The 22,113-nt window shown below is 37.1% G+C and overlaps 1 protein-coding gene across 1 annotated transcript in view; it reads right to left on the reverse strand.

Moving 5' to 3' along the window:
- Jasper (JIL-1 anchoring and stabilizing protein) overlaps positions 1-9,623 on the reverse strand; it is a 157,945-nt gene extending 148,322 nt beyond the window's left edge. The window contains exons 1-2 of the mRNA XM_081735595.1: positions 9,238-9,623; positions 210-274 (exon numbers count right to left, since the gene is read on the reverse strand). Coding sequence (XP_081591721.1) covers positions 210-274; positions 9,238-9,309 — 137 coding nt within the window. The 5' untranslated portion in view covers positions 9,310-9,623. The remainder of the gene's footprint in view (positions 1-209; positions 275-9,237) is intronic.
- Positions 9,624-22,113: the final 12,490 nt, after the last annotated feature.

A 22,113-nucleotide genomic window follows, 5' to 3' on the forward strand; every position in this document is an offset into this window, starting at 1 on the left:
CTTAACTGATGCATGATTACATACATTAAATTAGACTAATCTTAATATAGTATGTAATGTAACAAATTTGCTGTTGAAAATTTCACAAACAGCCGCTAAGGAAGATGGAAGTTAGCACTGAAAATTTTAGCAATCATTATATGACAGACGTATACCAAGTTAATACCCATACGTGAATGTTATTTCCCTACTAATAAACACACACTTACGTTTCGAAAGTTCCATAGAAGAAAACATTATATTTTACTGGTCTTCCTTCAATTACAGCTTCCACCTGAAACAGAAAAACAGATCTTTATAGGGAATAACTTCTACGGAAATAAAAATTGTTTGATACTGCATTTAATACAGGTTGCACTGCAATATAAGTTCAAATAGGCCAGAAAATTCAAATGCTGGACCCTACAAGGCCAAACAAACTTGTTTAAGTTCTAGTTTCTTGGAATGAATTAAAGCTGTTTATTATATAAGAATAAAGTAGTTAAAACAAATTCGGTCTATTTACTGCATTTTCTTTTAAGATCTTATCCTACTTCTATTTTTAGTTGACATCCTTTTTCCAGCACCGAGACTGTATGAAATGGAACTCTATACTCAACTTGGATTATTTTTGAGCACCATGGGGATATTTTTCTTTGAGTTTTTTTTTTTTTAATTATCATTTCACGAAGTATTAATCCCACATTGTTATGACCTAACTTGCTCAAAGGAAGATGTGACTACTATTATTATTTTATTTTTTAAGAAAGTTGCCATTTTATCCTTATTAGAGAATGAACTACGATTTTTTTATGCCGTTGCTACATTTACCATTCGAGGGAGACTGCAAAAATACTATTATTTATTCTATAAAAGTAGTGTGCATCTGGATTTTTCGATTACTGTGCATATATTGTCGAATATTACAATTTATTTAAAAAGAAATTTACATTATGTCAGTTTCCAATTTTGAAAAAACAAAAAGAAAGAAAAGAATAAGGCTGTCACATTAGTATCAGGTTATCTAGAAAGTAGTGAGCCTTTTGTGCACGAGATGGCCTTAGTGTTCCAAATCTCAAGGTGAGTCGCAGTGGGTCTGGCCCAACGTCATTCAACAACTGATAGTTGAAGCTAGTAGATGTGCAAATACTCTTGGAATTCGTATAATTACAAGTAAGGTATCGCGCCGTGACGATGAGAAAACTTTCCACAGAACTGCGATACATTTTACAATTTTCTTTCGATAAAGGCACAAATAACCCGCAGGCCCGTGAAGAAATTTGTGTTGTTTATGGGCAAGATATGTTACCAAAAGCAACCGCCAAAAATTGGTTCAGTCACTTTCGTTCTGGAAATTTCTACGTCCAAGATGCTTCTCTGAATGGACGACCAACCATAGAAAACGTGGATGATATTCTAGCTAAAGTTGAGCAAGACAGGCATGTAAGCAATCATAACATCCGACCTAAAGGAGACGGACGATTGATGAAAGTGAATGATCGTGAAATTATTTTGTGTCCTCTGATATCGGGAACCGAACCCAGGATCACGTGCACCAAAGGCACACGTGCTTGAGGAAGATTGGCATGTAAGCAGTCGCGACATCGCCAATGACCTAAACATCCATAAGCGAAGTGTGTTAAGCGATTTAGAAAAAGTTGGGCACAAAAAGAAACACAACCTTTAAGTGCCACATGATCTGTCTCAAACACAGTGACTCCATTGAATATTTGTAAATCTATACAGAAATATAACGGAACTAGTCATTTCTGCAGTGGTTGATTACAAGTAATGAAAAGTGGATAATCTAAGATAATAATGTGAGAAAAACATCATGGTCAAAGAAAGGAGAAGCTACACAATCTGTAACAAACCCACACCGACGCCTAGGAAGGTTATCCTCTGTGTTTGGTGGAACTGAAAGGGCATCGTGCATCATGAGCTACTACCCCGGGCAGAAGGATGAACTCCATTCAGTTGATTGAGAGTTTAACGTCTCTTTCAGCAGCTAGGCTATATGAGATCTGGACCTACTGATTAACATGAAATCCGAAACACATGAGGTCCCCACCGGGAATCGAACCCGGGTCTCCCACGCCAAAGGCACATACGCTAACCGCTTAGTGACAAAGAAGCTCAAGAATGAACTCCAACTCGTACTGTCGACAATTAGTGCGACTCTACCTAGCAATTCTAAAGACGGTCAACAGAAACCTTATCGTATACCATGTTGACGTCACACCGCATACAATTTTTACCACCCGTCAGAAATTAAAAGAACTTAGCTGAGAAATTTTCAAGTCTTCATCGTATATCCGGACCCATTATTTCGGTTTCTGCAGAACTCCCTGAATTAGTGTTAAGTTAGTTTCAGGAGACATGTGAAAACCACGTGTCACAACTTTTTGACCAAGAATCATACACGTTCTATAGTGACGGGATTCTGGTGTTGCCGGAAAAATGGCAGTCATCAAACAAAATGCTGCATATGTAGTTTCATATGCTATTTTAAAATCACAATAAATGCATTCTCAATTTTGACCTCCCAGTATCTCAATACTTTCTAGACAACCTGATATTTGCGTGGTTTTCTATAAAAAATCATTACTAGATTTACACAAACGCTTCTGATAATAAAATAATCAATAGTTTTCTCCTATAAGAGGAGCGTAGAAAACACTACAGCTTCGCAGAAAATAGTACCGTCCATATTAAATATAGTAATTAAAAACTTTTACAAGTTTGTTGGTCTTTGCATGTCTACTGTTGTTATTTACGAAACTTTTTAAGAATGGTAATAAGTTCACTGTGTTATCTTTCATCATCACTCTTCAGTTTCATTGATTCCAATGATTTAATTCCTACGCTACAAAACAATTACTAATGACATTACTTAGTGATATATATGACTGGAATTTAGGACTGAATGTATAAAACTTCAATTGAGATAGTGAAACAACAACACGAGGCGCAAAATGATCGTGGGCGAGTGAAAATATATCTCCATCGTTCAGGAAAACAGTGCCAGTAAAACGTGTAACACACGGCTCAAAACAAGTAATTTAACGTCTTCTCGATTTTTTGTAAGGGATGCCCGCAAATGCCAACTTGAGAGAGAGCAAAACATGTTTCAGATGTAACTGAAGCTTATCAAAATGCTGCTTTTTCGTACCAGAAAGGAACATAAAACTACCGGGAAAGTTCTTATTACGAAAGAAATAAAGAAAAAAACAGTGCATGCGTAGGGCTAGGTCAAAACTGCACAAAATCGGTCATAACTACCACACAAATGGACAAAACACCCACACATAGCAACGGTCACAATCCCCCCATAATTGGACAAATCTCCCACACTTTGAAATGATCCTGGTTGCAGTCTTGTAAGTTTGACACGCTGAAAATAATAAAAAGAAGTCCAAGGGAGTTTTTACCATTCGTGCATTTGGAAGATTTGTCCACTTGTGTGGCGGTTTGACAATTTCTGCCTGTGGGAGTTTTGTCCATTTGTATGGGGATTGTGACCGTTGCTATGTGTGGGAGTTTTGTCCATTTGTGTGGGAGTCATGACCGTTGGGGGTTATGACCGCTTACCTGTGTGGGAATTTTGACCGTTAGTGCATTTGGGAGATCTGTCCATTTATGTGGGAGTTAAGACCGATTGTGTGGGCGTTTTGACATTTTTTGAGTGTGGGAGTTTTGGCTATGGGAGTTATGACTGTTCGTGGATTTGGGAAATTTGTCCATTTGTGTGGGAGTTATGACCGTTTTTGTGGGCGTTTTGACATTTTCTGAGTGTGGGAGTTTTGACCTGCTCCCCGTGCGTAAACTAAATTTATTGGTGATTTTAGCGCTACATTAAAACCACATTTGTTACCGACTTTCTGAAGTATGTACGAGAGTATTGGCCACATAAGGAGCGAAATCCATTTTACTTACGATACTTTTGTTAATTTCTTTATAAATCTGTTAACACTTTTATTTTCCCTTTATCTAGCATGACTTTGGCATATCTATTATTTAGGCCTATACAGTGAACTTGCTTTAATTGATGTGCCGATTTTTCTTCTATCAACACTACTAACCTGTACACTCTAAAGAAATACTAGATACACACACCAAAGTGGATCCACTTGAAATGAAGTTCACTGCATACAAAAATTACTATGTGGATGATCTAAGTTCTTCAGGCACGTATTGGGCAATATTTGAGTGTATATAAACTTATATCGGAATGACAAAAGAAATGTATCAACGAGTGAGACTCCAAGGATCAAGACCTCGCGGTATCAACACTGTCTAAACAGTTGTCTTTAGCAACGCACATCAATAAGGTTCAATTATTCCACAAAACTGCCTTTCAAATCGAAAACGCTACTTATGAATCATATTACATTAGGACTAGCGAGCCGGAACTAAATCTTGATCAAAAGATCGCTGAATGTAACTGAAATTATATCATTACGCTACGCAGTTCCAAAACTAGCTCACTCCAGTCGTTTCGTGATTACACATAAATATTCCATACCGACCAGAAAACTGTTAGCAAGTTTTCATAAGCAATGTTCTACAATAGTGACTTTGCATTACAAAGGAGTATATATATTCTTAAGTTTTCGGATATAATTTTTTGTGATAATTTGAGTTTTAGAGAAGTGTGCAGTGACTGCTTTCTGGAAATTTGTGTACATCAAAGAATACTAAAAGCAACATCTACCCGATTTAACGCTCAAAGGAGACGTCCTCTGTAGAAGATACCAGGAAGCTGAAATATGTATCGAAATCATAAGAATCTAAATAAAAGAAACATACGTTAGGTAAGTAAACAGCTATTTTGTTGTTTATGTGAATTCGGATCGTGTGCTCCTTTATTTACTCATACATTTAGTTAGTTTTAACATGCACGTATAGAAACGGGTTACAGTATTCGAATAGTGAGATGGTTATGTTTTACTCATATTTCTGGAATAAAATCGATGAAAATAAGAAGAGTTACAATCTCTTGAATTTGTTTCTTAGTTTGCGAGTTGGTAAGCTGCGTAATTCATTTTTTCCCCTGTTCTTATTTTGGGTGATTTTCTTTCAAAAATAAACAACCGACTCGCGGTTATCCGAGTTCCGATTAATGGAGCCTCTGGATTAACCGAGGCAGTCTATAAAATAAATAAATAAAAAAACGCAATTACAGTTGTTGTAAGAGCTGGCATGCGAACCGCAAAGTTCCAAATCTGCCTCACCTGACTGTCATCGTGTGTAACATCGCAGCAGCAAAAAGAGGCCGAAAGATGGCCCAGAAAACAATCACTGATTTTTTCAAAAATTAAGTTTTGTATGGTACTGTATGTATGTAAAAATACTGGGTAAGTTTTAGTATACTGTAAAGAAAAATATGTAAAAAAGATGTTTTATCATTTTCAGTACTTACTACTGTACCTAATAACAGCTAATCTCAGTTTTACCAAAGGTTTTGTGTATCAGAGGAAGGCTCGGTCCCTAAGTATAATCGCGAGTCAACTACAATTATAAAATTCCTGATTCACTACTCTGATTGACTGTTCAGCCACGTGCAACACCTGACTTCCAGGCCGGTCCCAGCCCACTGAACGCTTCAATCCGGCCCGCCTGAGCCATTACTGAAAATGTGTTTCTTACGTAGGCCTAATCTCTTAAAATGAACTGAAAATTCTTCCTAGATACCTGATGTCTACTTTGAAAATAGCCTCTGCATTGGAATGAGTGTACCACTAAACATTTAGAATAGGCATGTGCAAGTTGAAACACAGGCTGGGCCAATCAGGGAGGACTTACTAGCATTGAGAGCCGTAGGACACAATGTGTCATATTTCTACAATTGAATAGCCATATACAATGGAAAGAATCGTTCATCGTACACTAACATAACAGGAATACAAAAGCTGTTCTAACGATAACCAAGATATTCACTTACTAAAGAAATGTACACCAGCCACATAAAATTATGTGAGGCAAGTGTCCATTGATTTTCTTGAAACTGGGACCAGAGTGGTTCCATATGTCCGGCATAAGTGTGTCAAATGTTAAATCCACTCCAAGAAGCATTGAAGCATTAGTGGGGAAGGTTCTAGAACACAGGTCCCCCCCTATATTGATTAGTAGCTAGGTTGGTTCCTTTCTGTACCAAAGTTTAATATTTAATTCACATAGTATTGCCGAGCGAACGTTAGCGAGTGAAGGCGGGTTAGGGCCCCGCACGGCACGTTGCTCTCTCACTTTATTACAGCTAAAAGAGAAGGGGGAACTGTGTTCTAGAACTTTGCTGCATTGGTGTTGACATTTGTCTGGTTTTTAACCGGACATTAGCTATTTAAGGAAATTGTTTAGTTGCACGAACTGAATGTCTTTTATTATTATTATTATTATTATTATGTATTATTTTTATGACAAAGTAAATTTATATTGGTTTACAAGTCTTGCAGTTTAGTCCTTTTTGCTACTTTTTTGTACTTGAACCTACACATCTATCTTCATTTGAACGCGTGGTAGAAATTCAACTTGTGTTTGATGGTGATGAAATGTATGAAAAATATGGTTTTAAAATTACCACAACGGGAAAAGTGCACTTTAAGCAGAACATTCAAAGGAATTGACATCTAATCTCACCTATTACGTAAGTAAGTGATCCTGTTCCTCCAATGTCACATCCTGTGACAAACATCACTTGTTCTGCTCAAACTGCACTCTTATCAGTGCACCTACATAGATACTTCCTGATCAGCAGAAAACAAATGGATAAGTTTCTCTCCGAAAAGCTAGTGCTCTATACATGCTAAAACTAATTCTGTGTTATCAGTTGTAGTTGGTTGTTAATTCCTCTCCAAAACGAATTTTTATTCTGTGAATGCTTCATGGATTAAAGCTAGGTCTACTTTTTAAAATTTAATTTATGTTTAGCGCACCTTTCTGCAGCGAGGCTATATGAAACGTAGACTTATAAAGCTCAACTTCTGAACTCACGAAGTAAACCAAATGAACTCCCGCCGGGAATCGAACTCGGGTACGCTATCCACGTTGCAACGAGCGAGTTCAAAAGGTAGGAATCATATAAGCACAAATTTACTTAGAGGTGAATTCTGTGTAAAGGTCAACTATGTCTTGTGCTAAATTCTTGGAACATGTTAAAATCAAACCTAAACTCCTTAGCGCTTCTCGTGAAAACCAGAAATATGATTTGAAATTTAAAACATACAAATGAACTACGCTTGAAGAATGTACAGTCATGTCCAAAATGATTGTCGCATATCTATAACTGTCTTCTTGTAAGAATATAATTTGATAATGATTTTGCAGGGTATTTTTAATACTGATGCTATGTGTATAACCGAGAATTGTATATTCGTGATAAATTTCATAGGAAAAGGATTAAAAATATGAAAATTAGAATGAGTAAAACAAAATGTTGCTAAATAGACAAGAAAGTTTATTTTCGTTCTATTGTTCTTATTTACTGTTGTTTTGACATGAAATTTGCCACATACATGTCTCTGTCGATTATACACATACTAACATTATAAGAAATACCGGGCGAATTCGAAGTTATATTCCTACAACAACATATTTATAGACATGCGACAATAATTTTGGACATGAGTGTACATTAGTATAATTCTCATTGCCTGCAATTCCTTGGCTTTATATACAAAATTACGTTTAAACTGTTCTACAAATATATGAAATACATTTAGTATTTAATATTATAATTTTGAATTGAAATTTGTTTCATGTTACGTATTGTCCGATTATTATTACAAGGAGATCAGGTAATCTTGTATAAGGGAGGTGGCAATGACACTTAAGATCGATCATTCTGCATATGTTATTGAAATTGGCAAATCTTCCGTAAATCGCGACCCCTGATTAGACCTGTCCTCTTTCCAGCGTTATATTACTAATTAATTCCTCTTATCTAAATATATCTTACCCATAATTACTCTCTCCTCCGTCACCCCTAACGTAATCATGAATATTTCCTATGCACAAACCTTCTTCGCTCTTCAGTAAATGTGACTGCCTTCATATTATATTTCTGCACAAAATTAGTACCTTTGAATTTTAAACGTTGCACGAAAACAATGACTCTTTACCTTATTATGTTCCCTGAGACCTCAAAAATAAAAATATGAAATTACTTGTATCATGTACATGGGGGCATACAAGGAGACACGTATCTCGATCCCACGCATTAAATGTCGCGTAAAAGCGCGATCGTGCGCCAAAGGCACCGGGCGGAGCCAGGTAGTCATGGAAGTAATGCCAAGGGCATAGCCAGTCTTCGCGCATTTATGTATTTCCCTCCATAATTGTACCATACAGTTCTGGATGTTAATAAAACAGCGGGTTTGAAACACTGACACATTATGCTCTATGCCTGTTTAACTAATATCGTATCAATACACGTAGTCATGCTCCACAATATAAGTTTTACTAATACCGTATCAATACTCGAATTCTTGGTTCACAATATAACTTCCTTTTTCTCCCTAATTATTCACGATATAGTGATGACGTTTATCTCTTTTCTTACCTTTATGTTGACATTTCGTGTGATTCTATTCATTTCTCAGCAAAACTTGCATTTCGGGAACGCCATCTGCGGCAGGATAACTCAAAATTTTGAACAAAGTGTGTATAGATTTTGTCTACTATACAATCAAAAATTTCTCTTCCCATAAGATCTGTATTCTAATTCGATACCAACTCATGAAAAAATCACAAGGATTGGTAACTAACAGGATCGATAGCCATAAATGGGTTCTACTGGGTTTCGCCTCGGGAATCTTTTTTCCCGAAAAAACAATTCCGAGCGCAACAGTCATTTCACAGTTACTCCATTAGTTTGCAGACTAACGATATTTTGCTAATGCATGTTTGCAAATTATGACAAAATATAATTGTCTCTTTGTAAAGTAAACGAATGGGAAAGTTTATTTAGATTCTGGGACCGAAATTCACAAGTTTCAGCTCCGCTATCAACAACCCTGTTAATGACACGTCACATTCCTTCCAAGTCATTTTGCATTTTCTCAACGGGTCAATAAAGCTTAACTCTAGATTTATGATGAACGAAACGACACCTATCCAAGCAAAAACAGTACATATTACACACGACTCTCCTTTTCTTAACTCATGCCTAGTATCCAGATCATATGTAACAATTTGCTATCTTAATTAACATGTTAAATTTACTTCTTTGGATGTCGTACAGAACTCCAAAGACTAACTTACCCTTGCAGGCCATGGTGGGTACCCTCTTACTTTAGCAAAAACCTTGTCGCCTTTCTTGAACTTCCTTCCCATTGCGATTCTTTTGATACTATGTCTTTTTAGTCAGCTTTCATTTACTGAAGTTCAAAAATGAATACTCTATTCACAAGAAATTCTCACTCCCGCTAGAATTACAAAATGTTCCTTCCGTCCACAACAAAACAAATAATAATATGCCGAGAACTGTTTCACTAACTATTATTGTTTGAAGTCAAAAAGTTTAATGCAACCCACTACGGTATTCGAAAATAGGAAAATTCAGATTTATATGTTTATAATTTTTTCGCGCAATTCTTAATACACTATTAACGATGGCGTACATTGACCACGTGACCAATGAGACAAAAGAATAAAAGCAAGCGGAATTCAGTGTAGCCAGTACCCGAAAAATGAGTTAATAATATTAGAGCATTTACTTAAATGAAGAATCAGGCACCAAACTAATACAAATTCAATTTAATACATAGACCTATTTATTTTTTTTATCTTAAATTACGTAGGCGCCAGGCTCATATTTCCAGTCCCCATAGCGATTTGACGCCACAGATTTTTAGAGTCCACCATATTATCACAATGGCTACATGTACTACAATGATTTTTAAAATAATGGCATTACATTTTAGACCAGTGATTCCCAACGGTGTATCGCAACACATTGTTGTGTCACGTAGTCCCATATAGGGGTGTCGCGAAATTTTAGAATTTAAAAATAATGAGGCATTTAATAATTAGTTGAAATCAATTTTGAGACAGATGACAGGCTCTAAAGAATGTTCAGTATTACATAGAGTTAGGGCCGTGCGATATATCGATTCGATAGTTGGTATCGATATTCAATATCATCGATATTGATATTCGATATCAATATTCAATATTGTCGATATCGGTATTGCAGATATCCATATTGTCAATCTTCGATATTCGATACTTTCTAAGGTAGATTTCGAAGAAATTCTTATTTAGATGTGTTGCGGAGGGTTTTGGTTAATATGCACATGTGCATAATGGTTTTAAGCTCGTGTTAGCAGCTGCACTTGAATTTTTTAACCGCATGAACCGAAACTTGGCACAAATCTCGTATGGGGCAGAAATTCGGCCCCGTTCGATTAGCTAAATTAGTGCACTGTGCAGGGCTTGGGTCTATGTTCCCTTCCAACATTCTAGATTCATGTTTAATTTTCACTGTCCACTGCATTTCTTAGCCAAATCAATCAAAGTTTTACACACGATTAGTATGGGTCAAAAATTCGGTTACTGTTAGAGAGTGGCCAAATCAGTGGAGGGGTTGGGATGCAACGTCCCCACAAATACGTATTGTGGGCCTTATGCAGAGTCGTTTTGACGTATGATTAGAATCATACTAAAAACCTGACTACTGCAGGAAACATATGTTAGTCGACCTCTTTAGTATGGCACTAAACAGACGCAGGTCCGAAATCAGCCTCAGAGGTTTGTGGGGCCATGAATATATTAGGGGGACCAAGTAATTAAAAATTCTCTTATAAATATCTAAATTGTGTTTTTTTTTTTTTTTTGTATTAATAATTGCATTTTGTATTGAGGTCTGGAGGGGCCACGAAAATTTTAGGGGGTAGGCCCCCTCCAGCCCCCTCTGGTTGTGGGCCTGATCACACGACTCTGGATAAGGCCCTGCATATTTATCTTGCATTTCCTCACCGAATCAAAATAAAGCATTGCTCAAAGAATATATATGGGCTGACATTTCGAACCATTCCGAATACGAACTAAATTGGTGCAGGATTTAGGGTGCTACGACCCCAAATATTTTCTATGCATGTTTAATTACACTATCAGCAGCACTTCTTAACCAGACCAAACCAAAGTTTGTAGACAACAGTATGCGGTAAAAATTCAGCTCATCGAAAAATTGGCCAAATTATTCTTAGTGACGGGGACTAGGCGCCAAATTATTGTTGGTGAACTCATAGTATATTCACCATACACAGAGTTAACACTTATGAGATTATTCAGGAAACCGTAGAAATTCATTTAAAATCTACAACACTTCAAACTCTACTTACACCTACAGGCCTAGGCTTGTTTGAATTTCTTGTTTCGATGTTCAATATTGTTTTGATATTTTGAGATAAAAAATAAAAATAAGTGAATGATCCCCGCTGCTTACACCCACTTTATTTATTTCAAAGTTTATCTTCAGTTTCAAATTTTATTTTAATGGTTAATTACCAAAGATTGGGTGTTAGCATGCGAGGTTATGGCAGAGTTGGCGTGGGTCAATGAAAACTTGACCCACCACCCACCGTGACCCACTCTGATCCACGACCCACCATGACCCACTCTAACCCACCACCCACCATGACCCACCGTGACCCACTCTGACCCGCCACCCGCCATGAACCACTCTCATCCACTGTGACCTACTCTGACTCACCAAAATTCATCGTCATCAACTCTGAACACGATCCATGTCCTCTTCTGTACTGACTAAAGAGTTTACACTTGTAATAAAACAAGACTGTGAAATTGTCACTAATCGGAGTTTGAATTTCTGGTCAATCGCTTAGACGTTTACAATATCAAATGATAAAGTGTTTGTCAGTGAGGAAATTGAAGCACTTCGAGGTGGGGGGAAATTAGTGTGTGCCTAAAATATACATGTACTAAGAGAGAATTCTTGCAAGTGTTAATTTCTCAACGCATTCCAAAAGAAACTTCTATTTGCAGGAAAATACTCCTGTACAATATGGAAATGGTTATGGTTTCTCAGTTCACAGTATTTTTCTCACAAAAGACTTGAAGAATGAGTTTTCTTAGTGCATAAAGGTGCTCGGGTACCCTCTGTGAGAGCACCTCCATAAAGTATGTAAATAATTGTAATTTGTGTAATCACTAAAACACACGTTAAAGTTACGTTACAAATATGCATAATTGCAATTATTATGAATATTTATTCAAAGTAGTTTACCTAAAGCAAAGAAGAGACTTATTAAAAATTAGTAATAAACTATTAGTAATACAACTATACATTTTCCAAAACTCGTAATTTGCCACCATGAACTAGGGAATATTTCGTTTTCAAAATACCCTGTTGCTTGTCTTAACTACGGATATTTCGATATGAAAATGGTACTACAATAACGTTTGTAACACTTTTTGTTTGATGTGTCTTCGATAAATAGTAGCGAAGAAATGGACTTCTTTGTAAACCCTTACGAAAACGCTTTAAATATAGTTTAAAGGTCAAATAAATTACCTCCGTAGTTTAAAGGATTTCCTGTTGGCCTCCAGAACTTTTTCGTGGTAAATCATTCGCAGCGGAATGATGTCCATCCTTCAGCCAAGAAATAGCTCGTCTACTTTGAGCTTGTCTAGCAGTGGGCCATTAATATTGATGAACAACAAGTTAAACAATGTTTGAGGATTTAGTCTATTTCTAATATCAGTCATTTATAAATGTATAAAGGCAAATCCCTGTTCGCACTCTGTCGTGGAAATTGATAATACTTCTACCCGATTCTGTAACTCCTCATCGACAATCTGCTTGTTAGACTTAAGTCTGGTAAAGATTTTTCTCGGTCAGTTTTGAAATACTCCGCAAGAAGTATCATCTCTCTATCGCCATACAACATCTTTACAATATCGACCATGTCAGTTGGCAATGTCGACTCATGGAGAACAGAAACTTCATCTACCACTCCTTCGATAGAGAAGAATCTTGTGCATAGATTATCAATTAAAGCCTGATAAACCGATGATTTCTTATTTGTTTATAAATTTAATTTTGTAATTACACATGAAGGTTTGATGCCATTACCAAGTTTCCTCCCCCGTCTAGAAAGCGAAAGGAAACCTCGTGGGAAGTTTTCAGAGGTGAATGGGAATTTCCCTCCTTCCCCTTCAATTACTACACTGCTGTTTGCCATGGGCCAAATTACGAAGAATTTCAATTAAATTATCATAGTATAATTATTTCCTTGATGAATTATCGATACTTTTCAGTGGAAAAAAGGGATGAAATTTGAAAGTCCCAAATCAAGGTAAGTAGACCAATGTAAAGTGGGGGGAGAGTAAAATTTTCCATATAATTATGCGTACAATCCAAACTTAAAATTTCCGTGTAATTAAGCTTACAGTACACATTTTGTTTATTTTTCTCACAACTTTATGGATTGATTGCCCTGTGTTGTAAGGGCTCCATATAATAAACATAAGTTTCAGCAATTATTATAGTAGAAAGCAATGGATATATGAAGCAAAACACTGTATTTTTTGTTTCTGATTTCTTTTCTTAACTAATATCGATCGTTTACGATCATTTTTACAAACCAACTCACTACCAATTTTCCATATATAGAAAGTGCCCCCTCCATAAAGGAGAACTTTAAAAAATGCTAGGACACATTCTGTTTATTTTCAATAAAGAGTTAATATACTAAATTTCAGCTCCGTAAGTTTAACGGCTTGGGAGATACTCATTTTTTTTTTCGCAAAAATTCGGGTCGTCACTACCTCCTTAGGATATTATGTATTATAATGAAAGCAAAATAACATCCCAGTGTGGATTAAGGACTAACTATATACCAAAAGTAATTTCATTTGACTTTGTAATTTGATGGTGATGATCAGGCACACATAATTACATTCAATTTTTTATGTAATAATTTATATATTACAGTGATTCAAAAATGTATTGTTTCCAGTAGTTAGCTCCTCGAAAAACTGACAGGCCTCGAAAGCCAAGTAGTAGTATAAGCTCTATTGCTAATAATTACAATTAAAAATATCAATATCCAAAAGTGCCGTAAGTTCTTTTTTCACTTGGTTAGATATACTCACCTCAGCTAAGTAGACGGAAACAAATGGAAAAGGAAGGGAAATGAAGGTCATGAAAGTAAAACGAAGACAAATTTGCCAGTCTTCTTAAGAGACTTCTACAATGCAGTGAGCAGAGTGGGTCGGTAAATCAGACTGAGTCAGTGGGTCGCAGTGGGTCACGGTGGGTGGTGGGTCGCAGTGGATCATGATGGGTGGTGGGTCACAGTGGGTTACATGCTGTTGACCCACGACCCACTGACCCACTCAGAAAACTTGACCTACTGACCCACTCCATCTCTGGCGATAAGTAAAGCATTAGAGGCACTCTACCCCTGAGAGACAAGGCAGCAATGACCGCCCACGTGTGCTGAGTGACTGCGACCAGCGACGTCTGGGCAAACAGACAAGCAACAGTGCGTAAACTGATAGCATGAATCAATGCAGGACGTCCCACCAACAGCGCAATATCATCTCCGTGAGATATTGCAGTTCCAGACCGACATGAGTGCCATTACTAACCTCTGACTATCAAGAGCAGCGACTCATTTGAGCTCGGGAACATGTGGATTGGGTCTTGAATGACCGGTAGCGTGATTAGATAAGTCACGTTTCTAGATAGTACGTGCGGATTGTAGAGTCACACTGTCGCGCAGACCCCATAAAACCAAGGATCGAAACTGTCAACATTCCGTGTTTACATAGGATAGTTTAGATTCTCTGGTCAGCTTTACGAGACATTGAACGGCCATCGCTATCACTGATTGGTGATCATCTCCAGCTATTTATGGACTTCTTGTACCCTGCCAACAACGGAATTTGCTAGGAATACAATGTACCATGTTACCAAGCCGTAATGGTGCGCATCTGGTTTCAAGAACATTCTGGCCACTTCTAGCCACTTTGGTCCCGTAGATCATCGGACATGAACCCTATCGAGCACAGGTGGGATATCATCGAACGAGCCATCCCTGCCCAGGATCCTCCACCTGGATCAACCCCCAAAATATGGATACCAATCGATGCTGTATGACAACACATTCCTCCAGTGGACTACTAGCAACTTGTCGCGTCCCTGCCAAGTCGAATTGTTGCACTTCTCCGTGTTCGAGGAAGTCCCACACATTAGTAGGTACACTTACGGCACTTCAGTGTAATTGGTGTAAAATTTGTACACATTACAGTCAGACTTAACTTATAAAAATAATTAAACTTGCTAATAGCCGTGTATAACTATAATCAAATTAGCAATTTTGTGTCAGATTGCTCATCCAGACTAGTTGCTCGAATTTGGCTTATTCCATGTAAATACGTTTCTACCAAAGGAAGAACAATATTATATTTCAACTTTGAGTAACCACTGGAAATTAGTTAATCTGTTGAGAAAATCGGTATGAAAAATCGATTTAAAAATTCTCCTAAAAATCGTGGACAATCGTTCGACTACTCAGAAAAAAAGTATTTGCGAACATTTTGCAGTTTTGGTTAAACAAAAAACCACATTTATTGACGTCTTTCAGCCGTGTCCTTTTCCATATAATCTTCTATATAGTAACTTACTTTAAAAAAAATAAAAATTCCCAATATTTCTCTCATATACAGGTACGGTTTGTCCACCACAAACTCACATGACTTGAGTTCGAATCAGGGACCCCTCACACCAGTGATGAGGGTAATACCACCAAGCTATTTTTTTTTTTTTTTTTTAACTTTAAAAGTAAGTGATAAAAGTTTCGTGAGTATCGAATCTAGGTTCTTATCCTTACCTAATTAGATAGTGATATGAACACGTCGAGAACTCTCTTGTGGCTGAACGGTTAACGTACGCGCCTTTGGCACGAGAGACCAGGCTCCGATTTCCGGCGAGAACTCGTGTGGTTTAGATTTTACGTTAAACTGCAGGTCTACGTATTATATCGAAGGGCGCCGATCCTGGGGAACCGAGGGGGCCCGAGTTCCCCAAAGCCCATGTGAGCCCCCATGTACTTTTATGAATATATATTTTTATATGTATTTTTATTGTTATATGTATTGTTACATGTATTTTTTTATGCATGCCCCTCCAAAGTTACAGGGAAATCGGCGCTCTTGATTATAGCCTCGGTGCTGAACGGGGCGATAAACCCCAAATCAACCAACAATCACATCGAAGAGAAGTTAAAACACATACTCTTCATTTGGGTGTAGTGGACAAACACCGTGTGCGTGGGTTTTCTCGGGTTCTCCCGTTTCCTCCCACTTTCTTCATTCCACCATTTTTCATTCATTTCTCATAATCACCGTCTCCTTTAGCCTAACCGGTATAACCATGGGACGTAAAACTCAAGGATTTTCGTCATTTGGGCTCGAATTAACGATAGGTTACATTTTACCAACAAGTTGCTTTGTTGTTTCGGTTTTTAATATACTTTTAAATATTCTTTAGTATAGGGGTTCTCAACTTAATTCCTATCACTACCCCCATTTTATCACATTCTCTTGCTAGCGACCCCCTTACTATTTCAGGTTTGTAATGAATTTGTGTGGAATTTTTAATATAAGTACCTATTACGGAGATCTCATGATATCTACCTATTTCTTTAATATTAGAATCCATTTCTTGTACATAGTGAATACAGTAACTTCCCTAAAAGCAAATGGATTAAAACCAAATTTAGTCAGTTCATTCATATTATAAACATCGAATCCGATTCAACATACTGTTTCAAAATGGAGGCCGTTTGAAAATTTTAAAACTTCATAACTCCCTTAATTTTGAGTGATATGACAAAAAATAAAGTTGCAAAAGTTGTTTTTCTTCCATGGTAAGCATTAAAACAAAGACAAGAAATCGCTTTTCAGTTGAAAATGGCTTGATAATGTGCATCATAAAGATTGAACCGGATATTCCAGCGTTAGCGAAACCACACCATGCTCAGGTACCGTATCTCATTAGCTTTCAATTTTAATTATATTTCAATATGCAGGTTTTGTTGCATTTGTATTTTTCTGGTATTTCAATATGCACTTCTCATTAGTTTCATATCGTACCTGTTTCATTTAAATTGATTTTTAAATAACTCCGCACCTGTTGAAAATGTTTAGTAGACCTATTTTTTGTTGTTCTTTAGAGTATGAATAAAAATAAAAATATGCCTATCAGAACAAAATTCAAAATAATATTTTAAAATATTTTCCGGTATTAGGTTCTTATTATAATTATCTTTTCCACTTATCTTCGTGACCCCCATAAAACTCTCTCGCGATTCCCCTAGGGGCCGAGACCCCCGGGTTGAGAAACCCTGTTTAGTAAAATCGATAAAAACAACTTGCAGTGTTATGTGTGTACCACATGGAGTTTGGTTTCTATGGCGTGATTTTCTTAGTAAATATTGAAACCAGTAACAATAGTAGATTTCTACAACTTCCGGTGTTAGTAGGGGAATTATAGTGGAAATTAAATATATTCCTGAAACACTTAATTTATTGCAGAAATCCACTTTTACTACCGTTTATACTCTATAGCGATCAACGTTAAAACCGGAATTGCTTGATTTCTACCACTTCTGGTTTGAATAATATTTCAACTAACGACCTCGATTTGGAACTTAATTTATTGCTCTTTTACGTATATCCTGGTCAATATTGATTCGAGTATTTTTTGATAGTGTTTGTCTTCCGGCCAGACAGACATTGTTTTGTCTGCCGGACGGACGGATACAGCTAGAGACATGATAAATATATAAAAGGATTTATGTAAAAGAAATTACGTAAATTTCAAAAATATGTAAAAGAAACCCAACACCTTAAAAATTAATCGTATTTCTGCAAAAAACACTTATCCACCAACAATTAGAATAAAAATATTTTGGTTGGCTTATTGCAACAATAATTTATGCAATACGATTTGCCAGTAAAAATCTCCAAGCAACAGATGAGCTATCGGAATCTAAATAGTTAAACGTGAAATTTTTTGAGCGCTAACTATAATGACTTCCTGCACATCTACTTTATTCACTTCGGTGAAACTGAGACCATCGAGGACCGTGTTGGTCTTTTCCACATCAGCCGCTACGTGTTTGCCATCGAATCGATCTTTAACATCGTTCAAATACAAAGAAACTACCACCTCTACTCAGCCATTGAATAGGACCGGAACTGAACACAGAACACGACTCTTCTCTTGCCGTCGCTGGTTGCCACGGTTTGCAACTTGGATACGAAGGTTGATTTGTCATCCAAGAACAGTTGATGAATCTGTTAGTGCAACAGCATACGACCATGAAAAGGTGGTTGCTTCCACGTCAACACAGCGCCATCTTCCACTAAATAGCAGCTTCATGACACGAAGAAGAAGAAGACTCTTGATGGAGATTATCCAGCGTTTTCGATATTCTTTTGTATATAAACCGTTATCGTCGACTCAATATTTGATGACTATCCGTGGTGAAACATTACTGCATGGAATGGGAATGCTGTCTGTTTTACCTACATTTTCAACCGACCAGTTTGAAGACCAAGGACTTCCGTATACATTTTGTGATCAGCTGCACGTTTATTACAGCAACAGTGAGCACTATGTTGGAATAGTTGGCAGTGACTGGAGTGGTACAGTGTCCCTTTTCACTGTTCAGGATGTCAAAGTTACTATTGGATGCTCAATCATCAATTATGGGCCAGTTGCACTGTTTACTTTCATGGAGTGGTCAATATCCAATCAGTTGCTCGGAATCAAAATACACCCAATCACCAGAGATTTTGATGATATTTGTCACTGGACTGCTGTTGTTATAATTTTCAACTTGAAAACTAAAAGCTTGCTGAGATGTGGTTTAGTCAAGAAGCCAAGACTATTTAGAAATTGGACACGTCTGTTATTTGAAGAAAAATCATCGCAGACATCTGAAATTCTTGATGATGCTGATTCTGAATACTTGAGCAGCAAATCTGATTTATCCATCAGTAAGCATCAGAGTCGATTTTGTGTCAGAGCATTGTTTCCTCGATGCAGAAAATGGATGCATAGATGCCGAAAACTATTTGTGCATCGAACTAATTTACCCATCCAAACAGAAGAAATGGAATCTGAACTGAATTATATGTCGAAAAGTCTGCACATGTCCAGAAGAAGAAAAAGGCTGTTTTTAAAGATGATTGACGTCATAAGATGGACATGTACTTATAGACATGTTTCTTCCATCCATACATTGTTCGTTATAAGAGCCGAAACGTTGTTACATGGATTGGGTCAGCTCTCCGTCTTGCCAACCTTCTCAGAGGAACAATTTAATGACCAGGGACTGCCTTATGTTTTTTCTGATCGGATTCACATTTTATTGGATGGATCCAACAATAGTGTTATTGTTCTTGGAAGTGACTGGAGAGGAACAATGCCTCTTCCTATAGCTATGAACCGCAGAGTGATTGTTAGTTCCAGCATCCTGGATTATGGTCCAGTTGCATTGTTGTCTTTGCTACAGTGGACCGTCTCCAATCATCTACTGGGGCTTAAGATATACCCTATAACTAGAGAGTCGGACGATATTTGTCATTGGAATGCTGTTATTATTATTTTGAACCTGAGAACGAAGAAATTGATGAAGTGTGGTGTAGCGAAGAAGCCGAAAATATTCCAGAACTGGACGACTTTGTTGACAAATGATGGAGCGTTGGATACGTCTGAAGAGAGGAAAACCAAAACTGAACAAAAACAAGTTTCAGACGATTTAGAAAGCAGTTCTTCTGATTTATGTTTGAACGAACACCGGCGGCGATTCTCGGTGAGAAAATGTTTTCCTTCTTGTGGGAGATGGTTGAGAAAAAGATGCCGAGGGCTTCTTCGGCGTCAGAGCAGGTGCTGTTGATGAATTTTTATAGTCCCATATCCCAAAGGCAACTAACTGTAGAACAATTTAATGATTACTGGCAAAGAGAAGAGAGATGTTAATATCAATAACGTGGATTTTTTGCTTCGTGTTGTATTTGAAGTTCAGTAAACGTTTGTCATTACGTAACTAAATATTCTGCGCTGAGTAGGGTCTAATGAATGGCAAATTGTAAAATGAAGATCGCGTGGCAGTTTCAAGACAGGACAAAAAGAACCTTAGAAGATTAGGGAGCAAACACGTAAAACAAACACACACAAAAAAATAGTAGAGGCTGGTTTTATCCTCACCACAAGGATTTGCTGCAATGGACTAACGAAGGCGCTGGTGCTGCTGTGGTGAGAGTACTAAACATGAGATTTTCCAGTGTCACTCTGTATCCCGGTTTATTAGCAGCTTCATTCGTTTCCATCTGTTATGAAGGGATATGTTTTCGTTCTTTTTTTCTTTCTTTCCTAATTTGGTCAATTAGTGGATCCACGTTTCGAAAGTAGGCACAATCCATCTCAAGAACAAGGACTGCAGTTTTGATCAGCTTTGAAGCTTAAAATTTCAAGTTCTTATGCCAAGAAGTAGGAGAGTATTATTAGTAGTAGTAGTAGTAGTGATAGTTGTTAGTAGACATACAATAAATAAGCAATCCTCTTTTGTGCCAATCTAAATTCACTTAAAAATTTTGAGTTTCATTTGTTACGGATGCTTTTTTTTGTATATACCTATTATTTCGGTTTGTAATTTGATTCTATTGAATATTAATAAATTAAAAATTTATTAACCTAGCCTTATGTTTGTTTATTACGATTAACACTCTAAGGAACAACTGTTACTTACTAATAATAATAAAAATATGACCCTCCCCCTTCAATTCATAATAAGGCGATGTGAAGGTTACTTCGATATGAATTAGACTCTTTTTCCTTCAAGTTCCTCAGGTACCAGTCTTACAGAGATTGTGTCACTGACAAGAAATAGTATACAGAAATACCTGTTATCAAGTCCTTTGTTGAAATTGGAGCCAATTGATTGGATAAGTACCAGTTAATCAGAATGTCGCGATGGAAGAGCGGCCCTGTCGTCGGTGTTATTCTTGACTTAAAAAAATAGAGAAGGGAGAAAATATGTTATCAGGTTTAATAACTTCAAATCCTTAGCAAAAAATAAAGGAGACAGTAGAAAAGTGTAAAAATATTGAGTTAACTAATTAACTACTATTCTATGTTGAAAATGCATCACACATGTTTCTAATCTAGTTGCAAAACATGCTAAAACACTTTTTTTTTTTCTGGGAGACATAGTGGATTAGTAACACAGTGCACACCTTTGGTTACAGGGCGGCTATTCGCAACGCATTTTTTATTGCTCATGCGTACGCTTGGAATACGCTGACCATATATTTATATGTGGATGGCTAATCACAAACGCGAAAGCAATAAAAAACGCTGAGAAAACGTCAGCTCGAGCGTATTTGGTACGTTTCGGAACAATAGACTGCCTGCTGTTTAAAAGATGCCAAAAGGAAGGGGGGGGGGGAAGACGTGTTGCCAGGCAAGGGGATTTTAGCAAGAAACAGCTGCTTTGAAGATGCTTTGTGCAGAGTACTGGAACTCTGTAATTATAGACCTGGACTTGGCAAAAAAGACATGGAAACCCTGATTGGCTCACAGTATGATTTATAGCTCTGGCAAAATAAAGTTACCAAATAGCCACCTTGGTCGCGTTCGCTCTGGAGGGTAACGCTTCGAAAACGCATTCTCAAATAGCCACAGACTTATATGCGGTCCCTGATACCATCTCAGATCATGTGAGTTTATGGTAGACAGCATCGTGTCTGTGAATTTTCTCGAGCTCCCTTGTGACTAAGCGTACGTGCTTTAATCGTGGGAGATCAAATAGCTCATGTGGTTCGGATCCCACATTAAGTTGGTTCTGTTCAGTTTTATTCTGGTTTACGCTTACTATAATTTAATGTTTTCTTTCAGCATAGTCTACAGGGCGTAAACTCATAAAATCATTTTAATTGGCAGAATCGTCTGCTATCAAAAAAATGTTCTTCTTATCACTTTAACAACAAATTTCTTTTCGTCTTTCTTTCTTTCTGGTGGGTTTGTGACAGTCCCCCACCAAGACTGAACCACAATCAATGCGATCGTTGTGACGTTTCTTTTATTTTTTATTTTTT

This window comes from Thermobia domestica, chromosome 13 (assembly GCF_964235325.1).
Source record: "Thermobia domestica chromosome 13, izTheDome1.hap1.1, whole genome shotgun sequence".
Lineage (NCBI taxonomy): Eukaryota > Metazoa > Arthropoda > Insecta > Zygentoma > Lepismatidae > Thermobia > Thermobia domestica.